Source organism: Platichthys flesus, chromosome 15 (genome assembly GCF_949316205.1).
Source record: "Platichthys flesus chromosome 15, fPlaFle2.1, whole genome shotgun sequence".
Classification (NCBI taxonomy): domain Eukaryota; kingdom Metazoa; phylum Chordata; class Actinopteri; order Pleuronectiformes; family Pleuronectidae; genus Platichthys; species Platichthys flesus.
Window position 1 is genome coordinate 12,870,490 of NC_084959.1, and position 21,607 is coordinate 12,892,096.

General features: G+C 42.7%; 2 protein-coding genes across 4 annotated transcripts in view; one reads left to right on the top strand and one right to left on the bottom strand.

The window, feature by feature from the left end:
* LOC133970119 (voltage-gated potassium channel subunit beta-3) overlaps positions 1–14,202 on the top strand; it is a 22,867-nt gene extending 8,665 nt beyond the window's left edge. For both annotated transcript variants that reach the window (XM_062406953.1, XM_062406952.1), the window contains exons 2-14: positions 9,223–9,266; positions 9,358–9,395; positions 9,693–9,772; positions 10,000–10,044; positions 10,600–10,644; positions 10,766–10,809; positions 11,716–11,802; positions 11,958–12,043; positions 12,482–12,602; positions 12,705–12,799; positions 12,918–13,038; positions 13,205–13,293; positions 13,458–14,202. In XM_062406953.1, coding sequence (XP_062262937.1) covers positions 9,223–9,266; positions 9,358–9,395; positions 9,693–9,772; positions 10,000–10,044; positions 10,600–10,644; positions 10,766–10,809; positions 11,716–11,802; positions 11,958–12,043; positions 12,482–12,602; positions 12,705–12,799; positions 12,918–13,038; positions 13,205–13,293; positions 13,458–13,547 — 985 coding nt within the window. In that variant the 3' untranslated portion in view covers positions 13,548–14,202. The remainder of the gene's footprint in view (positions 1–9,222; positions 9,267–9,357; positions 9,396–9,692; positions 9,773–9,999; positions 10,045–10,599; positions 10,645–10,765; positions 10,810–11,715; positions 11,803–11,957; positions 12,044–12,481; positions 12,603–12,704; positions 12,800–12,917; positions 13,039–13,204; positions 13,294–13,457) is intronic.
* Positions 14,203–18,568: 4,366 nt separating this feature from the next.
* Positions 18,569–21,565, bottom strand: neu3.1 (sialidase 3 (membrane sialidase), tandem duplicate 1). Of its 2 annotated transcripts, none has more exons than XM_062406206.1 (3): positions 21,240–21,565; positions 20,824–21,063; positions 18,569–20,709 (listed from the first exon to the last, which is right to left on the bottom strand). In XM_062406206.1, exons 2-3 carry the CDS (start codon positions 21,046–21,048, stop codon positions 19,702–19,704), a joined length of 1,233 nt encoding a protein of 410 aa, XP_062262190.1. In that variant the 5' UTR covers positions 21,049–21,063; positions 21,240–21,565; the 3' UTR covers positions 18,569–19,701. The 2 variants fall into 2 exon arrangements, with proteins under 2 accessions (XP_062262190.1, XP_062262191.1); XM_062406207.1 differs by having other exon boundaries at positions 21,231–21,565.
* Positions 21,566–21,607: the final 42 nt, after the last annotated feature.

Consider the following 21,607-nt stretch of genomic DNA (forward strand, 5'->3'; position numbering starts at 1 on the left):
GACTGCTTGTTTTCTAAGACCACTGCTGTCTCATTAACCTGAGCATCACTCAGTGGCAGGTCACAGACAATGGCCCCTGCTGCTAGTTATCACTCCCATGAGCCCCTGCTGTCAACCCCCGCCCCAAATCTATTGAATCTCCTTGTATCTTTTCTTTAATCAAAGTCTCTTCATTTTCCACAAATTTGCCCAGTAACTGCATTTGCAATCGACGCCGGCCTTTATTTTGGCGGGGGACCTGTGGAGTGGTGGGTGGAGAAGTCACTCCAGCAAAGTTCTGTCAGTCAGCAAATTGGCCGTTTCTATGGTAACAAGGCACTCTCCTTTCACCGACAGCAACCTGGTAAGCAGGTCAGGTTCTTCTCCAAAATAGATTTGTCTGCAACTGTCGGTCAATTCTCTGGGATCTTGGTGGCAGGCAGCCGGCTGCCATTAGCTTTATGCATGATTGAGAGAGGGAGTACGCACGGAGGAAAGAAAGGCATTGGTACATAAAAGATACAGCAGGAAATAGAGTCCAATTTTGTTAATGACTGTTCTGAGGCTCTGTAATAACCTCCAGGACAGCAGGACAGACAAGGAGCACTTCAAGGATGATGACCGGTTCTGCTGTTTCTAAATCTGTCATCTCGGGGTGCCCCAGCTCATACATGGGCAAATTAAGTGTCCATAACTTTTATTAAATCGTTTTAATTGTTTGTTTCCCAGGATTTAGATGAGAAGATCAATGCCATGACTGTACAGTTAATATGAAACCAGAGCAAGTAGCTGCTTAGCTTAGCTTAGCTTTGCACAAAGACCAAACCCTTCAGTTTTTGTTTGGATTACCCAAAGATGATTTAACATGTTATTTGTTACATGCTGAATGAGCTTTACAGATGCTGGATAGCCATTTCCTCTTTTTTCTTTTTAGACTTTATACTAAGCTTATCTAAAGGTGCTGGTGCTCGCTTCATATAGACAGATCAGACCAATCTTAAGTGAATGTCTTAATTTATTTCGACCAGTAGGAATTGTCTACTCCTGCCAAAGAAGTCCTGTTAAAAAGCAAACCCCCAGCTCTTGTCTTAAATCACAGACTGTATATTAAGATAGACGTGTCTCAACTTCCTCCCACTATTCAGAAATGAAGTTAAAATATTCCAGATACGAACACCAGTGTCTTCGCAATAGTGATGGAGCTGAGGTATCGAAGTCCTGCTGACACATGCACTCCAACAATCACAAAAATCAGTGTCAGCTGTCAATTAGGACGTGTCCCAGTATTTTATTGTATCAACTAAGTAATGAAACCACATTTAATAGAAGAAAATTACATGTGAACATACATTTCTGTAATTAGAACTACCTAAAATGATAGAAACCAAGTCATTAAACGTCTATGTGTTAAACACCGCAAATTCAGTTCCAAAGATTTTGGCACTGCTTCTATCTTGGATCAAATAATACTGACTCGAGTCTTATGAGTGGGAATTCCCTCAGATGCGGTGATGTGGTAGAAAGCACTGGAAAAAGTTGCATGGTGGACCTCTTGATAATTAATTTGGCCAAACTTCTAAATTCATTTTCACACTCTTGATTTATTTATTCATCGAAGTAGAATGAAATTATAAACAGATAACAAATGTCCAAACTAAATACTGCACCAGTAACATTACAGAATATTCCGTCTAACTGGAGGGCCTGCGTGTATTTGCATTTGTATGAGGAGTTGAAGAGTCCTGACATTCAGTGACGCAGAGAGCTTCTGTTCTCTATCAGAGTGCACTTGAACAGTGAGTTTTGAAAGGCTGAACTCAGCCGCTGCCGGAGTAATGATGGAATCATTGGTGTCTGATGAACAATCCTGTCAGGGTTTACAGAAATATTGTGGTCATTTAGTGTTCGGAGGCCCCGATCCGGCCTCAGTCTTATTACTCTCACAGTCAAAGTTAGCCTTTATACACACAGAAGGCACACAGACATACACTAACACACACATACTAACACACACAAACACACACACACGCACACACACTTAACAGCTTCAGTTTATAGATTTGATCGAAGACTATTTACTTTAAGTAAGGTGCTTTAACAGTGGCCTCAAATAAAACTCACAAAAAGCTGTGGAAAAAAGAGATTGCTAGAAAAGAGTGATACAATATGCGTTTCACATAGCAGAGTCATTATGGGATAATAATTAAAGGATAATAAAGTAATTTGGCCTCACATTGTTGTCATGGTTAGTAATCATTGGAAACAAATGGTTTGGGTAGCAGAGAAGGGAATGAAACAATGTGCTGCAACAAGATATTGTCATTAAACTTGTCTCTCCCTGGAGTTTCCAGATCACTGACCTGATAATTGATCATCAAGCCAAGGTGTTGCGACAAGTTTAAAAAGTCAGACGTTATCTCAGTGGCTCGTAACTAAAATATATCCACACTCTGATCTGTTTTGGCTGCCAGACTGCAAAAACAGTGTGTTCTGGGAGAGATAAACCCATCATTGCATGTCATTATGTAGGAGCTGAGGCACCGTCTGAAAACAAAGGCTCCGCAGGTCCTGGGAAGGACTCACAAGGTATTTAGGCTCAAAGTTGATGATCTCGATCTAAGCTCTTTACATGTCTTGAGCTCTTTCCACACATGAAAATGTCCAGGTGACTGGATCAAGACATATGAAGAAGATTGTCCGAGTCAGACGCATTCACAACAAAAGGGAAATCACTGGAACATTCAGGTGAGGGGAGGTGTCTGGGTAGAGCAAGAGGGAAGGAGGTTATTACCGTAATATCTGCAGCAGAATCCATGAGTTTTTATTTATCCTGCAGTTTCCTCATATGGGCTCACTCATTCTCCAGAGATTTTACAAGAGGGCTTGCAAGAACAAACTCTGGAGATTGTCTGGAGCAAATGGAGAATGTCTGGGGTTCAACGCATGTTTGTAAGCAGCTTTAGTTGTTAGGCATTTATATAAGGTCGATGAGCAAATCAATTTCCTATTTTGCTTTTAGTTTGAATTAACATTCATTTTGATGTGATGCATCGGTATAATGCTATTTGTTAAAGTACCGGAAATGAGCTCATGGTCCTTGTGGGTCGTTTCCCAGGTTGTTGCCGTTGCTACCTAGGTGACAAGTTTAGATTGTCTAAGTATACGTGAACAACAACTTTCCAATGTTAGACTATGAATAGTTTCTTCATGGTGAGAACATTATGCAGCAGCATTAAGCCGAAGTACAGGTTGTATACCCAATACAGGGGAATGAACACAAGTAGCTTATACATTGAATTATTTATGTACTTGTGTCAAGCAAAGGCAACCACATTGGAAAGAATCCATTCTGAGGAAGAGTTGCAGGTTAATCTAATAGACGATACTGTGAAAAGATGCTAAACAAGCTTCCACCTCCAGCAGAATGGATGCAGCACACGCTGCCAAAGTTTAATAAGCTGCTATTGTTACGTTTCTTTGCAAATTCATCACAATTAGATAAACTGTCAGAATCATGGATGGAGGGATGCTCCTCTGCCTTCTTATCTTCAGGCTACTAGTTAACATCAGTTAAGTAGAATTTCAACTCACTGTGCCACTCAAAGTTTCTCTTAAGGTGGAATTTTTGTCTTGCATGATGTGATACAATCAGTACACCTTAAATGCCAACAGGCTACGAGGACAACTTTGACGATTCCGGTTTAAACTGATATCTTTAAATAACATGATCTAGTGGGCATTAGTGATTACTGGATCATAATTATTCATGTAAATTACTTTTTAAAGAAAAATGGCAGAGCCTTGTTCCAGCAAAACTACATCCATGGTGTGAGGATAAAATAAAACATTGCTTATGAAGGACGTACATAGAAAGATAAACATCAAAAGTTGCCTTGTTTCAATGAAAGGTTTGGTATTTATATTTAGACTGTGTGTTTGCAATTAAAAATAATCCCACTGAAAAGATTAAAAACAAATAGTATTTTTCATCTATTTCAGTTTTTAGGAAGTTTCTAGCAAATTTCGAATGTTTTTCAAAAGTCGATAAAAACAAATTATAATCTATACAGACCTTAATGGTATTTTAAGCGTTTCAATGAATTCTCCTACTACATGTTGGTAAAGCAGCTCGGATGACATGTTATTGATTTCAAGAAACAAGAGAAACTTGTATACGAGGCAGCAGACCCAGGGACCCAGGGATCATGTTGAGATGATTTCAATTTCAAAGTATATAGTCGTTTTCATAGTGTTTCAGCTTCACATCACATTGAACTCCCCTTCACAAACATAATCAGGAGTCTTGGTGGTGTCTGTTGGTGTCTGTGCGCCTGAGCGAGGGCTACGCTCACAGCCTGGGTATTTCATAATGAAGGCAGCCCTACTTTCCTAACTGTTACAATATAACTGAATTAAAAACATAATGTAACATTAATAATAGCCGAAGCAAGAATTAGAGCGCTGAGCGAATTACGCTGGGTTATTGTCCCTCAGAGCTAAAGAGTCGGCTCAGATGAAATAAAAAAAACTTTTCTCATTATCTTTCTCATCGTGAAGTGAGTTGGGGTATTCTGTTCAGAAGCAGTGTCCTGGATACACTGGAGAAAACGACTTTCTATTGAGAAGTCCCTGCTACTAATCTCTGTATGATCAAGACTAACAACAACGCTGACAATAGAAAAAGAGACGATGGTGTTTGTTAAGAACAATGAAATTAAAGAGAACAATACAATAGAGGTATTTAGAAGAAGACAGGGAATAAGTCTGTCCAAGTCCAATGAAGAGCAAATTCTACAACGTGGGGCGTCTGATGCCAAAAAGCTGTCACTGCACTGAGCCCCACTAATAAATAATGTTTTCATCTGTGTTGAGGTGTTTAGCCCCGAAAGGCTGCGTGGATAAATACGCTTTGTAATTTGGATGAACTGACCCTTTAAAACCCAGAAACAGAGTAAACAGCAGTAATTAAAGAGAGCAGACAGGCCACGATATCCCCACAGATTGTGCTCTGAAAATGCATGTATAAGCACACACACACACACAACACACACACACACACACATGCGTAAACACCGACTGACGTGAGTGTTATTAATATCTAGGTTTGCTTCCCTCCGGAGAGAAGCCTGCTCAGCGCGTGTGTGCCATTTTATGACAACTGCAGAAAAAAGCCCTCCCATCATTTGCACCTAACCATCTGTACACAGTGTCTTCCTCCTGTCTCAGGTGAAAACGAACTGTAAAAGTCAGCACAGGTTAAAATGCTGACTCCACCATGACGGAGCACCTGTGTGCCTCCTCTCTCTCTCTCTCCACCATTAATAATGCACGGAACGCTACGGGCCCCGTAATCACCTTGTTTGGACTTCATGATTTATGGTCAGTAGATATGAAAACATGGGAAGGCCCATTCATGGTGGCAACAGCGAAGCATCTGTGCTTCTGTGTGCCCTGCTCATGAGCGCATTCATGCATGAGCGTGCGTAGATCTGTGCCTGTGTTGCAGTGGAGTTCTCGTCAAGCGTGAATGTCCACGTGAAAGCGTGGAGAGCGGCCCTACTGACCGTCACGCAGTATAGATCCCATCAGTCCTCACACAACGTACGTCGAATCCATGTCAGGCGCAGTATATAGGCCGAGCGTCTGTGCATGCATGTGTGTGTGTGATGGGGTGACTGTGCCAGAGAGGAAGTGGGAAAGACTGTCATGGGGGAGATAGTGAGAGGAGAGAGAGAGAGTGTCTCCTCACACTCACTGATAGTAATTTAGCAGACTGCAGCACTGCAGTGAGCGGCGGAGTTGAGGGAGAGCAAGGGAGGGGGCGACCGGTTGACACACACACACACACACACACACACACACACACACACACACACACACACACACACACGTACACACACACACAAATAATGACATCCTCCACTGGCCGCAAATTAAAGAAAAAGGTATTTTCTGTGGAATTCACCCTCAGACGTACACTGGTTCCTCATGTCCTCTCCTGTCAGGATGTGCTTGTAGAACATGCCTCACGCACTTGTTTTCCATATTAAAAAGCACACTGAATACAAATGCACTGAAACAGAAGAGGCCTGACTTTGTGTACGAGTGGTGGATGCGACTGGATGCCTGATAGTCACCTATAATGCTGACTCATGTTTTAGTATTTGCCACACATAACCTTAGTGTTGTTCGTCCCGCTACGAATTTAAAATGGGAAACTTTGAAAGAAGGTGTTTCTAAGATGGCACAGTTGAAACTTGGTATCATTAGTGCAATTATTGCTCATGCATTACAAGCACAAGATAGCCTGAGGCTACAGGGGCAGATACAGGGGCAGGGCCAGGGGCCACTAGCCCCCCGGTGAAATGTGATTGGCCATGAAAGTGCCCCAGGACTCTCAATAGTCTTTTTTTCTTCAGATAAACTAGTCATTCTATAACAATACTAACAGTAAATATGACAATTCGAGGATTTTTTCAATTTTCTACGCTTTTTGAAGTACACAATTTTTCAATTCAATGATATGCTGATTTGCTCAAAGCTACAGAGCTTACAGATAACAAGGAATGACTCAAATGTGCACTCAACTTAATTAGCAATTGTGCATGGGCATTGAACATACGTGTGGTCCCTCTACGCCAATTCCCTTTCCCTTTATGATCCCTGATTTAGAAAAATCCCTGCATCAGTTTTCCTCAATTTCCCTTAAGCTCCATGAGGTTTGGTAATATGATAAAACAACCTTAGATAAACATCCAGTTTGCTCAATATATACAACATAACGTGTATTTTTTTAAATACGAGTCCTGTTTGAGGCTTCACTTCAAGACAAAACAATATATGCTGTCAAGATTTTTGCTGTAGACCTGCATCCTGGTCCAACCTTCTCAAATGTTCCTGGACAAAAAAAATTCCTTTAATGTCCCCCAAGTGAATTTGAGGCAAAATGGTATAATTTGATGAATGTCACAAACAAACGCCAGTAAAAGAGAAGACGCTTTGTAAAAAAAGAATCTCTGAAGTGTGTTTTCTCCCATGTGCCTCATTTATATTTACCAGCAGTGTTCAAAGTGACTGTCAGTGTGTGAGAACATGCAGAGCCGTCATTGGTTGAAATACGGTGAACAAGAGCAAAGACTCAGCGACATCAAACTCCGCTCACGTGTTTTTCTCCCTTAGAAAGCATCCCAGACCTTCCACCTGTGCGCTATTTTGACTGAGTTGATAGTATCGACAAAAACAATATGCGGTTCACACATGAACACTGACACCCCCCCCCCCCCCCCCGCACTGCTCACACACACACAAAGAGGGACACAAACGCTTACATATGCAGGCAACTAAAAATAGCTTAAGGTCAGGCTTTAAAAATAGACCAGGGAAAATAAAAGCAGGGCTCGTTCGACTGAGTCTAAATGCTCTGACAGTCTGTCTTTTTGCATTTGGCTATTTGTGGCAGATGCAGGCAGGCGGGCAAGCAGACAGGCATGCAGACAGGCAGGCAGGCAGACAGGCAGACAGGCAGGCAGGCAGGCAGGCAGAGAGAGAGAGAGAGGGAGAGGGGTGCTGGAGATGAAAAGACGGCGAGCAGCGAGTTGCAGTTCTGCTGCCTCTCCAGCTGGCTCCCAGGCTAATTAGAATGGGGGAGAGCACACATCAGGAGGAGAGCGAGCATGAAGCCCACATCATTTTCAGCTGGAGATGCTCCTGCGGTCAGAAATGCAGCTCTCGCCTCTTCCCCGCTCACCCTTCAACATTCAGCACTCTGGATAATCAGATGTGGCATGTGGGGTAATGGACTCCTCTTAAGCTTATGGGACATTTTGGGACATTAACTGTCCCCATTAAAGAAGCTTTTGTCTGGCCTCTATGTGAGATGAGCTCTCTCCCCTCCAGCTGTCTCACTGGCCCAGTGTAATACACTGAACTGTTAACATACGAAGGATAAAAGGTCAATTGTTCAGAAATAATTAGACGGAGGAAGTCATTTAACCACGGGCGAGCAAGACTTCAACTCAGCAACTGCAGTGAAGGAAGATGTCACATCCAGGAACACTTTGGGAAATCGAGCTATCATCTTGTGTCATACAAAATTTTCTTACATTTAATTTTTTGTCTTTTTGTCTTTTGGTTTGGTCCATTCAATGATTCAATATATGTTGTTTTAGTCTTGCATTTTCTTGGTCAAGCATTTGACAATAGAAGAATATGTAAAAGTTAAATTATGAATACTGTGGAACATCAATGTTAAGTAAAGTGTTATAGTATTATCAGCACAATTTGTTAATTATCAATCAAAATTGTATTAAATCTAAATTCCACAGTTTTATATCAATATACACAGTATTGACTGCTGCATTAACATTTATATGCATCATTTTAATGTGGCTGGATGAGGTGGAGCTAATTAAACTACTTCCTGTTTAGTTAGTAAAAAGGTATCATCATAACTTGTGATCAAATATAACAAATTCAAATACAATCACAATATAATGCGTTTGAAAGCAGATATGACATTTAATTATATACTTTAAATAAAGACACGAAAGCTCCCCAAAGGTAAAGCCAAATAATCTTGATGGCCCTCTGGTGGCTGGCTGCAGTACTGGTCAACAACCCAGGCTCCATGTTGATGGATGGGATTTTCAAAAAGTAAAAATACGCAATAAACGAAGTTTTCTCAAAGCTGAATTCGTCACTTTAGGTAGTTCTAATCACACTGATATATGTGAAACAAATCATTTGTTTCATTAATCTTTGTTTAAATGAACTATTTGATGACATAATCTTTGGTGTTTATAAACAATAGATGACAGTATGTTAAAGCAGAGCTGTAATAATATAAAACATTAAATAATAAATTATTAATTGCAAGTCTTCATGTATAAATTGTAACTGCTTAGAACTAATGTACAGTTATAAGTAAATGTCGTTGCTATAACATGTTATTACCCATTTACCAAATGTTTATATATTTCTGAATCAGGGGGACTTAAAATAAAATATTACCCAAACAAATGAGTAACCATAGAAATAAATAATAAAATATAGAAAATATAGTCAAGTAAAAGTATCTCAAATTCCGGCACTGCTTAATAAAAGTGGCGATAGCGTAACCATGTCATTCAGTTGTACAGTTGTGAGCTCACCTGTGACTGATGGTGTGAACTTATTCTTAATGTCCACACGCCCTCGTGTCTTTTCCCACTATTTATTTCTGTGCTTTTTTCCCCCCCTCCACAGGAATCTGGGGAAGTCAGGCCTACGTGTTTCCTGCCTCGGGTTAGGTGAGTTGGTTTGAAGGCAGGAAAATACTCATCCCTGTTTCAACCCCTCAAACAAACCAAACGTCTCTGTCTCTCCTCTCCTCTCGCTCAGGCACCTGGGTGACATTTGGATCACAGATCTCTGATGAGGTGAGAGCTGTTTTCTCCCTCTCTCTGTGTTTGCGTGAGCCGTCGATTCCAAACACACTTGCTCTTATTGCTTTCGTGGAAAACACCCGGGCGCAGAGAACGCAAATCTCTGATTGTTTTCCAATTTTAGAACGGAGAAAGTCCGCCAGACCTTCAAACCACAGCAGCTTGTTGAAATATTGTCTGATTCTCGAATGTATTATCCTCCCTGCGTCGTGCCCTTCATCGACGACCTCTGGGTAATTGGAATTTATCTGTCGCCTCCGTCTCACAGTCTCAATGTTTGTGTTCCCTCAGATGGCCGAGAACCTGATGAACATAGCTTATGAGAACGGAGTGAACCTGTTTGACACGGCGGAGGTATACGCCTCTGGAAGGTCAGGCTTCACTTCCTCCTCTGCGCGCCAATTAAATCTTCTGCTTTTCTCACACACCCATGTTTTTTTGGCATCAGTACTTTTATGTGTCCCTCACATCCTCTGACTGCAACATCTCTTTTGAAGCAGATAAACCACTGAGAGTGCTTGCAGATTTTTTTATATTGTTGTGCAGCGATGTGAAGTTTGTGTCAACCCGTCACGATCAATGATGTGTTTCTCCACAGAGCGGAGATCACTCTGGGGAACATCATCAAGAAGAAAGGATGGAGGTGATTTAACTTGTTTTTTGAAATCTGAATAATTCCTTGCTTTTCTGAAATGCACTGCCTTTCCACTGGGACCGACACACTGTTAAATTATCTCAAGGGAAAGCTATATTTTTTTACAAAAACATGGAGCGTTAGCCTCAGAAAGACTATAAAAGGATAAAAATGTGAACATGTGAAAATAAACTTCCCAGTTCACAAAACCAGGTCTCTGACTTGTCCAACCACTATATTTGTGTGGGAAATGCCTGAGATATTTTTACTGTTGGGAGAAAATATTGATAAATACAAGTCAAACTTGAAATTAGTCCTTTCGACAGCATTTGTCACTACAATGAACTGTCTCAGATTGATTTGTGGATGTAAAAACACATAACTGGTATAATTTAGATTTTTATGTAACATACCTATTATTAAAGGCATGAGCCAAACAAAATAATGACAGAATACGAAGTATTTGAAGAATTTATGAAATTAGGCGAAGAATAAAAATACTTTAATACTAAAATTATATCTTCATACTAAAACTGTGCTCCTAACTCTTTTGTGTCCTGCCAGGCGTTCTAGTTTTGTCATCACAACTAAGATCTATTGGGGAGGCCAGTAAGTGAAGCTCTATGGACTAATTTCTATGTGTTAGACTGTTTGTTACTCAATCGAAATCATTGTTTGCTTGTATAATTTCAGCAGAATATCTTTAATGTGTATTTTCCACACTCCACAGAGCAGAGACAGAGAGAGGACTCTCCAGAAAGCACATTATTGAAGGTAATGATATATTTACTTTTTGTGGTCTGTATATAGAGCTCAAAGCTCTTCACTGTACAGTTTATTACCATTCACCCATTGACACACATGTTCTTCACTAAATGTTTTTGGAAATAATTTGCTTTAAAGGATCATAACAAAGTCTGGGGCTGAAGACTAGAAAAGCTCAGTTCATCCTAAAGTCATTTTATACAAATTAATGATATGCTTTATATGGGGGCTACATATGGGTACAGAACAGGAAACGTAGAGGTCACAACCTTAAAAAACATGAGTAAATAAAGCCCACAGGCTGTTTGTTGTCTTTGTATACAGTCGTCATCTTAGTTATTTTTGTAAGCAGTGTGGCCCCAGGACCATTTACCAAAGAGTTGAATGGGCTGTTTGACTGTCATTGTCACAAGGCTTTTAAATTTAGGCAATTACATAATAATCAAACAATGTGCAGCTCTCAAGGTCTCTGCTGATATTTGGATTTCGCACACATGCTTTTAACATTTCTAAAACTTAAAATCAAATTACAGACAAACCCGAGATGGAAAATTTGGCAGATACTGATCCTAAAAAGTTAGACGTGGAAAATACAGAGCAGAAATTTAAGAAACAGTAAGATCCTTTTGAATAATTTACCATTTATCCCTCCATTAATTTACTCACTGTTATTGGGCAAAAGTACAACTGTTTCCTACTCCCTCCTGCACCGTGCCAACGATGTGCCTGATCACACTTCATTTAAAGACCAATGGGTGCTCAGAGGGGTTTAAGTGCATTTGCTATTTAGATAACGTAGGCGTTGGAGAGGAAAATGACAACTGCTTTGGTCTGGATGTTCAAAATGATACAAAAGAAGGCCTCTTGTGTTTTTAGTGACGATGTCCCTTAACAACTGACCATTGTTTGTGACAGGTTTAAGAGGATCCTTATCAAGACTCCAGCTCGATTATGTGGACATTGTTTTTGCCAACAGAAATGATGTCAACAGTCCGATGGAAGGTCAGTTACAGACCTTAATGAAATGATTATTATTGTTTGCTGATGTGCAGAGATCTTGTAATATATGGTTTATGTGTGAAACATCTGTAATCCATAGCCTTCAAGTGATCAAAATTGTGTAACTCTAATATGATCTTATATACTGTGATCTGCAGAGATTGTACGGGCCATGACCTTTGTAATAAACCAGGGTATGGCCATGTACTGGGGAACCTCACGCTGGAGTGCCATGGAAATCATGGTGAGTGCTCATCTCGCATTCTTCACAAGTGTAAAGGTCCAGTGAGTAAGATTTAGGTGAAAGGAACCTTTGGGAGCAATTGAATACAAAATAATCCTAGTGATGTTTTCACAAGTGTTTTTCATCTAATTTGTATGAATTGTTGTTTTCTTTACCCGGGACTGGGCCCTTTATATTCAAACACTTTATATTAACACAGGGAGCAGGTCCTCTCTACGGAGGCCACCATGTTTTTTAAACCAGTCCTAACTGGATAAGCTACTCACCTTTTGAGTTTTTATGACAACTGAAGTCTCCCACAGGTTCTCTTTCATGTCGTGCACCTTCACCATTAGAGGTCACTAAATTCTACACACTTGAACCTTTAATGTTGTCAGTGTTTGTCACATATGCCGATAGATAACCATGGCATTTTGTCTGTGTCTGTTTTGCCACCAGGAGGCGTACTCAGTGGCGCGCCAGTTCAACCTGATACCACCTGTGTGTGAGCAGGCGGAGTACCACTATTTCCAGAGGGATAAGGTCGAGGTGCAGCTCCCAGAGCTCTACCACAAGATCGGTCAGATATCTACACGTCTCACAGCTCAATTTACCTTTGTTTTCTTAAACTGAAGATTTGTTTTGTCTCATTCGAATGTCCACACTTATCCCTGTCTTTCAGGAGTGGGGGCTATGACCTGGTCTCCACTTGCTTGTGGATTAATCACAGGGAAGTACAGCGACGGCGTGCCAGAGTGCTCCAGAGCGGCAATGAAGGTCAGTTTGATTTGAGCGGTCGTCCTCTTGGGGGTTCTCTCCCTGATCAACGAGGTACTGTGGTGTGGGAAATCTGTGTGGGAGTAGCCGCCTTATGAATTCTTCTCTCCTGGTGAAGGGATACCAGTGGCTGAAGGAGCGGGTGAACAGCGAGGAGGGCCGCAGACAGCTCGCAAAAATCAAGGAGCTCCATCTACTGGCCGACAGGCTGGGCTGCACCGCTGCACAGTTGGCCATAGGTAAGCTTTACAATCTGTACAGCATATATAGACTATAAAGACTTAATTTCAAACAGTGTCATGTGATCTGACTGTTGCAGTAAACCTAATATTCTTTGAGTTATGTATATTTTCTTTGGTTTTCACTGATGTCTCCCAGTTTTAACACAGAACGTTGTATTTACAGCCTGGTGTCTGCGTAGCGAGGGAGTCAGCTCTGTACTTCTGGGAGTTTCCAATACAGAACAGCTACTTGAGAACCTGGGTGCCCTCCGGGTAAATCTTTTATTCAATCATTTTGCCTCCCACGTTCATCATTTTGCCCGACACACTATACAGCCATGTAAACAAACGGATATGATATTTGTGATGTGCACAATGAAGAGTAGCAAACGACCATTTTCTAAAAGATCCCTTTCCTCCCCTCCTCCTCTTTGCAGATTTTAACCCAAATGACCCCACAAACCATTACCGAGATCGATGCCCTGCTGGGAAACAAGCCACACTCCAAGAAAGAGTCGCGGGCCTGAAGATGCAAATCTGAGTGACGGACGATGTTTTCGAGGAGACAAAGACGACAACGACACCGGGAAACATCCCTTTTCGCTCCGCTCTATACTCAACAACTTGCATGTCCTCGGCAACATTATGCTTCCAGTATGTGCGCAGATCCATTTTTGCGCAGTACATTGTTATCATGTATGAAAAAAGAAAAAAGTCTTTCAATTGTGGGAAAAAAATACAACAGGTCATATATTCGCTCGCTGCCGATTGTTCAAAGAATACCGGCCGGAGCGCCGCTTCTCTGTGATCCACTGAAACCGAGAGACGCTGACAGATCCTCAACTGATTTGTCTTGTGGTAATGAAAAGTTCTAATGTGTGTGTGTGTGGGGGGGGGAAACACCTCTGTGCTAAAACAAAACTCTACTGCGTGAAAGGTGCTTTCATCGGACTCCTGAGTCTCCTCCCCACGCAGCCGCCTGTTATTCTGTATGATGTTTGTTACCCAGCAGCCAGAGAGCCAAAGGTTAGTGCTCTCGTGTCTAGCCTAACATTTCCCATAGTGTGCATGTGACTGGTCTGCCATGCTCACTGCTTTACAGGGTTGGGAAAAAAAGGATTTACTGGCCTCGAGTCTTTGGAGTGATCTGACTGTTCAAAAAATAAAAATGGATCCACTGTGGTATTACAATCAGATCACCTGCTTTAAAAAAAAAAAAATGCCATTAGGTTGAACACATTAGCATTGTGTAGGTTTGAAACTGTCAATCAAGCGACTTTCCCAACCCTGCTGCTTTCTCTGCAGTCTTTTTGCCTCCTCTTGTTTGTATACTGTGCGCATGTCCCTTTAAGAGAGAACAGCCCGAAACAGGGCGTAAATGTGGCATGGCTTTTACGGCTTATGTAGATTTGCAGTGCCCTCGTAAGCCATCGTTTTTTTTTTTTACTCGAAAATGGTCTGGCAGTCTGATCCAGGTGTGGGCACTTTTGCTTTTTCAAAGACTGTGCAGTGCGCAGACACAGCCGCGCGTGTCCATCCGACATATAACATTTGAAATGTCCTGAACTGTATAAAAAAAATAAGAAAAAAAGACGATGCCATCCCTTGTGAAGAGCATCGTTGTTGCTAAACCCGAGGGTTGAGACAGTTGGGACTGTGTTGGAAGGTCACAGAGCCTCTGGTGCAACGATCTGGACACACTGTGGTGAACTGCTCGTTTTCAAGCGAAGGGACACGAATGAGATGTCTTGCGTTTATCAAATACCCCAACTCTTGCCGCAGGTCACTTGGGGTAAGATTTAGGAAATGTGATTTTCTTTTTTTCTTTTTTTTTTGGTGGAGGCCTAAAAATATAGCTTCTCTGCTCATTTCTCTGGGAGCTCTCTCTCTCTCTCTCTTTCTCTCTCTGAATTATTTGTTCCCTTGATTCTTGCACACATGCACAACTCATTTTCTACTGTGCACCCCCTGTCTGTTCCCTTTAGTTTTGTATTGAGTCCACTACTCTGTTACGTGAGGGGGATTGTGTTCCTCATGTGAGGACGGCACTAATCTCCAGGGTGGGTGCGTTCTGACACATGAGGTTGTTTTCCGCTGGCACAGGGTTACATCGTGGTGTACATATCTGTTTTACAGTGAGATAAGAGGTGGTTTATGAATTTATGAAGAAGGGAACTCCTGAAGGATCAGCTGAAACGTTGCTCCCTGTGTGTATGTATGTGTGTGTGTCTGTGTGTGTGTGTGACAATGTACAATTTGACTGAGTGTAGCTTCCAGTGTACATAGATACCTCAATCAAACCTTGAAAAAACATGTAACTTTGCCTGCATAACTTATATTTTACTGTCTTGCAAACAAAGAGAAACCAAAAGAGAGAAGAGGCACCTCATACTGAATGTATCCTGTCTGTTACCCAAACCTACAGCATAACTAACCGAAAGCACATCACGTGTTTTAAAGGTATTTTTCTTTTTTTTTTGTCTATGAACCTGTCCCGTGAAAAGAAAACAAATGCAAACGTCTAACATTGTGACTGAAGGACTAAAAGATTATTCACAGAGGCTCAAAATGTGTTCGCCTGTTCGCAGAGAGTCAGAGAAGAGTTTTGTATTTACTATTCATAAACAGGTCCTATTCGTTGAAACAGGCTAATCCTACCTGTTATGTTGAACATCCACATTAGCTTATCTTCTATGTTGACATTTGGAATAAAACTGTTTGTTTGAGAATATGAACAGGGATATTTCATGAGTTACATACTCTGTAAAGAAGAGCAAAGGTGGGATTATGATCATAACATTCTCATATAACATGTGCTCCATGGTGTTTTCTCAGTTTCCTTCATTCATTGCATTTTGCTGAACAACTTCTCTCTGCCAAGACGCAACAGTCCCCTTCTGAAAGCACATCGAAAATCACTAGATGCAGATTTGTATTTGAATCTCGACCAAATTTCACACACTCATAAGTATCAGTCACCCTAAACACGACAGATGTTTTTTTCTATGAAATCAAAATTCCTGGATCCGCCCCGTGATCCAGAACTGCACCAAAATGTCATTGGTTGCTTCTCGGTTCATGCCCCGCCCCTCAAAAGATGTCATTTAAATCAGCTGTGTAGATTTTGCATAATTCTGCTAACTATCTAACAAACACAGTCAAAATTGACTAACTTTTAATTTGTGCGTACAAAAATCGAATCCCTCTGATGCACAACACAGATTTGTGGTCGTGGATTTAATGGAAGTACAAAGTGAAACCACCATTTTTCTTTTCTTTTTAGTTTGGCTAGACAGGGTATGAAAACCAGACACTGCACAGCAAACAGGTTTTGAAAACTCACTAGAGATCATAAGTTGAACTAATAAACCTTGAAACCAGTGGATAACACTTAGCACATGATACATACTTGGGTAGATCATTAAACACAAAATCTACCTTTGACCCCAAGCAGTATTTCTTCATTTGAGGCTCATACTGAAGTATCACTGCTACAGAGTGCCTCATGGTGTTGTACAGTGAAAAAGGAAGAGGTTATTTGGGAGCCTAGAAAAAGGAAGCAACGAAACAGTACCATGACTCATTTTTGTGCCCCTACCTAAAGGAGATATATTTATTTTACAGAAGTCACACTCACAAGCTTGTTTATATCACCAATGCTTGAAGTGCACACAGAAAATTTCTAAAGGATTACCAAGGTCTCAATTTTAGTTTTAACAGTAGGATATATTTTCAGGTTTGGTATAGTAATAGCTCTTGTCTTTGATTTACTAGATCAAAGGGAATGAACATTTATTGATAAAAATGTCATTTCAGTCAGAGTAGATGATCAAGACATTTCTAACTTGCAAATAAACATGCACATTTTTCACTTTCTTCTGTGAAAGACAGACAGACAGAAGGAACTCAACCTAAATGGACCCCTGTCCTCCTCACATCCCACGTGTGGCAGCTCTCTGCCAGTGGACCCCAGGGGCCTTCAAATGGACGGTCCAGGAGCAGCATCACAGCTGCAGTGCCCCTCGCTGTCTGTGCTGCTAAAATAGCAGAACTCCGCTGGGACCCGCCACACACACACACACACACACACACTCAACCACAAAACAGAGAACATCTGCGACGCCAACACTGTTAATCTCTCCGCTAATGGACTCCATAATGTCAACAGAGTGAGAGATGAGACATATGTGTGTGTTGCAGACAGCCACCCTCTCGATAAACATTCTCACGTGTGCTGAAAAATGTTGGATGTCTCACCAACACTGACGGGAGAAAAAAATAAACCAGGTTTCAACACATGACTCATCCTTGCTGCAAAGGAACAGGTCGGACGAGGTGGAGAGAAATAGAAACGAGCGGCTGTGGAAAGTTAAAAAGCACATTCGAGACGTACAAGCCCCCACATCTAATAAAGTGCACTTCAACTCTTGTCTCGTTGTTGCTTTTGGATTAGATCAGAGATTGTGTTCATGGTCAGGTCAGTAGCAGCCTGTAGCTGCTGCTGTTTACCCAAGGTCACAGGAAACAGTTGAGATAGTTGGTAAAAGAAATTCACAGTACTCAAGTTAATATGTCTTTTACTGTGGGAGGGAGATGGTGGAATATTTTTCTTATCGGGCAAAAAACTCAAAAGACTAAACCCTGAATTGATCCTGTGATGATCGTAAGTATTGCCTGTGTAGTCAAATCCTGACGTCGCCAATTTGTCTGCATCATAAAGCTCCATTGTTTCCAGAAACACATCAATGAGCCATTTCATTGCAGCTTCATTATGAACGGAACCACTGTAACTTTACTTTCCATGAGGCAATACACCATATTTCTACATGAAGTGCTCACTACAGAATCAAATGTGTATTCATCCAGAGCATGTCCCCAAGAAATGTAATTTTTTTCTTCTTGTTTGTTTGAATAGCATATTTGATAAGACCCAGATAATTACTGAGCCTTATAAAAAGAAAAAAAATGTTGAATCTTCAGTGGGAGCCACGAGACAGAAATAAGGAGATAGACTAAGATATTCTTGGTTCTGGTCTTTGCACACGATTTAACAACATTAGCATTATTCTTCTAGTTGCATTAGTGAAGTGTTGGTATTATATTATTGCTCCATTTTCACTCAGACTTTATAGCAACTCATGTCACAACACATCTAGTAGTTTTCATTTGTTGCCTGTGTCAAACAGTCACTATAATATAGATCAGTTGGTCAAGCAAACAACCAGATACAGCCCCAGACACAAATGTTGCTCCCTAATTCATCCCTGCTGTCTGCACATCTGTTGCGTCACAATCAAATCCCTACAGGCCGCTTTGCAACAGAAGTCCTTCACATCATTTCAGCACGCTGTGGCCTTTTAGCCTCCTCTGCCTGCAGAGGGAATACACTCTCCCCACACCTGATTAAGTGCTTCTCATGCCTGCTTTTATAATTGCATCCATGCCCTGATCTTCTGCCAAATAATTATTGTTTACCTTGTCCGCTAAAATTGATGTCAACAACAATGATTATTATAATTTCCAAGTGCACAAATGAACAAAAGATGAGTCCGATGATCACAGGTTACCTTTATTTTTCTACTAAAATACATGTTTCATGCAGGTTTTGTCACTTTTCCACAACAGTCAACAAAAACACAATGAAACTAGCACGGAGTTGCCTCGAGCCAGTTTGCCGCACGACACCGGGCAAAGACGGATGTTGAAAGTTGTTGATTACAAGGTTTTGTATGTTTGCAGAATCCTAGTGGCTTTGTAAATAGTGACATCCGAGAGCCAGCTGATCGTACTTGGTCCTAATCCTGCAGTTGATAAAAAAAATGATACGATGGTGCTCGTCTGGAAACTCATGCAAAATGTGCTGGAAAACTGGAAAAGAATAAGAAAACCTTGCTGGAAAATGAAGGTAGAAAGTCGCCGAAATGCTGTCGACAGAAGTCGTCTGGTGAAGGTTCTTAAACTCTCTCTATCAATCTCTCACCAGCTGGGTTACGAGCTGGTACAGTTTGGTTGGACTCTTCATTGATCATTAGCTGGATGCGGCCGCTGAGAATTAAATGCTTCTTCTCTGTGACCCACAGAAAAAGGGGTTGTGCGCTGACAGGCGACAGTGGCACAGCTGACGTTCAGAGAGTGGAGTAGAAGGCATATGTGAATCAGAGTACACTGGATCTCAGGGAGAGGCTGAGCATGGAGGAAACTCTTCACTCGACTTTACAAGGCCCGCGAATGATCTTCATATGAAAATAAAAAGAGGTAGGCAAAACCCTCTCCGCTGCTCAGGAATACTGACACTTTAATAAGATGCAGAGTTGGGTATGAGGTGCTCGGCAAACATGCTACACACATCGTCTGTTTGAAATAAAAAGGACAGTCCGGCACAGCATGCTTCGAAATCTACCACCCTCCCCTTCCTGGTACGGTTGGTTGCATATCAACACTATTAGGACTTCAAATTACGTTTTCATGTAAACAGGGAGACAACAAAACACACGAGTCATGCATTATCATCTCCAGAATGTAGAACAACGGTAAAACACAGACGGATGTTGCTGCACAGCATATTCAGTGGTGGGGGTGGGGGGGGGGGGGTGGGGGGGGTGGGGGGGGTTGTATTTTTAAGGTTGCATGAGAATGTCAGGGAGCTCTGTTAAGTTAATACACATATAAAGCCACCGCGATTCAATGCATCTTCTTTCCTTTCTTACCGCCGGTCTGCATGACATCGTTAAGGGTGAACGACATGAAGGCAATCTGCTCGAGTTCGCTCTCCTTCCCGCACTCCATCAGGCACGAGAACTGATCCTTGTCTCCGTTGTAGGCCAGGTCCGAGTAGCCGCTGGGGCCCCTGTGGAAGATCCTGGGACGGTCCCATCCCGACGAGTGCAGGGGGGACCGGTTCAAATACACACCCATGTCCCGTCTCCTGGACTTGTCGGTCGGATGCATGAAGAGGAGCCAGGTTTGGGTGTCGGGGGACAGGAGGGACGTGCCGCACGCTTTGCTCTCGGCGTCGTCGTTCGGGACAAACTCCGGAGCCGGGAAGCCGATGACGCTGCCCTGACAGCCAGAGGGCGGCTCCACGAGCTCCGGGGCCGTGTGGGGCTTGTCGAAATACAGGCCGCTGTTCTCGCTCAGGGCCTCGCACCTGTGTCCTCCGTCGTGACGGGCGTTGCAGTACAGGTGACTCCGGCCCTCGTGGTCGATGATCTCCGCCATTTCACATTCACACGATATTTTTTGAAGCATCTTACCGATGTGCCACGTCTGTCCAAAGTCCTCGCTGTAAATGGACAGTGCCCGCGGGTACACGGTGAACGGAATGGGGAAGCGAAAGCATCTGTGAGGGATGTAGTAGGCGTAGGCGGGGATGATCAACCGGCCGTTCTCCAGCTGGACACCGTGGCCGGGTCCCACGGCGAACGTGGCCCACTTGTGGATGGTGTCGCCGACCACACTGTCTGTCAAGTCTTTCGCTGGACTCCAGGTTTGCCCGTCGTCACCGCTGCTGACACAACAGAGGCGGGTCTGGTTCTTACCTGTGAGGATCTGCCTCCTCTCCGTGGTGTTCCCCCACACGCAGATGAAGAATAAAAACAACATTTTGCCGTTTTTCTCATACACCGGGCAAGGGCTCATGGTGCGGCGGTTGGGTAGACACGCTGTCAGCAGCTCCTGACTTGGGGACCACTGGAGGAAGACAAAAAAAAAGGGGGACAGAATGAGAAAAGGTGGTCACAGATCCTTAATAGGGGGGGTTCGGTCTGAAAGTAAAAGGGGTTAATGCAAGGTGCAGACACCAACCTTAACAGTTCCGTCCTCTTTCAGCGTCCCCCTTCTCATCACTAGAATCTTGGCATCATGATCACAAGGGGAGGACCTCTTCTCTGCAAAGGCGAGGAAGGTGTGACTGTGCCTCAGGTAGACGAGAGCGGGGATCCTGTATGTGATCCCACTGGGCTCCTTCTCGAACAAAGTTGTTTTGGCCAGTTCCTCCACGCTGCCACTCTTCGACGCCGTGTTCCCCATGGTGGATCCGGGCTCCTGGGGACAGACAACGATCCGGATGTGTGACCGGCGTGTGTTTGTGCTCTTGTTGTGGCTTTAAACGCACACACTGGTGCTCGGAGTTGTGTGATGCATGGCACATGACCGCACAGCCACACACCGAATCGAACGCACAGTGCGTGGACCGCAACGAAGCGTCTTACCTTCCTTACCTTCACTTGTCACTCGTCGCGCTCGTCCCCCTTGATTCGTGCGTGAACGACATCACAGCGTCTAATTTCACGCTGAACCAGGGACCTTTGGTTTTCACGACACTAATGCTGTGGGTTCATCGGAAGAGAAGACTCGCGCTGGAGCGAGAGGGACACTCGCGCGCACTTCCTCGTTGGTCGTGACGAAGCCCGGTCAGCAACGTAGCCTGGAGCAGCGAAGACTCCATTGAACTGTGTGTTTCCCCGTTGTTATGCTAACATCGTAGCAGACAAGCTAACTGCTAGCTGAAACAGGCGACGAGTAACCAGTATCCCGCTGCACACACAGGAATCAGCGCACTGTTATGACCGCTAGCTAGCTAACCGGT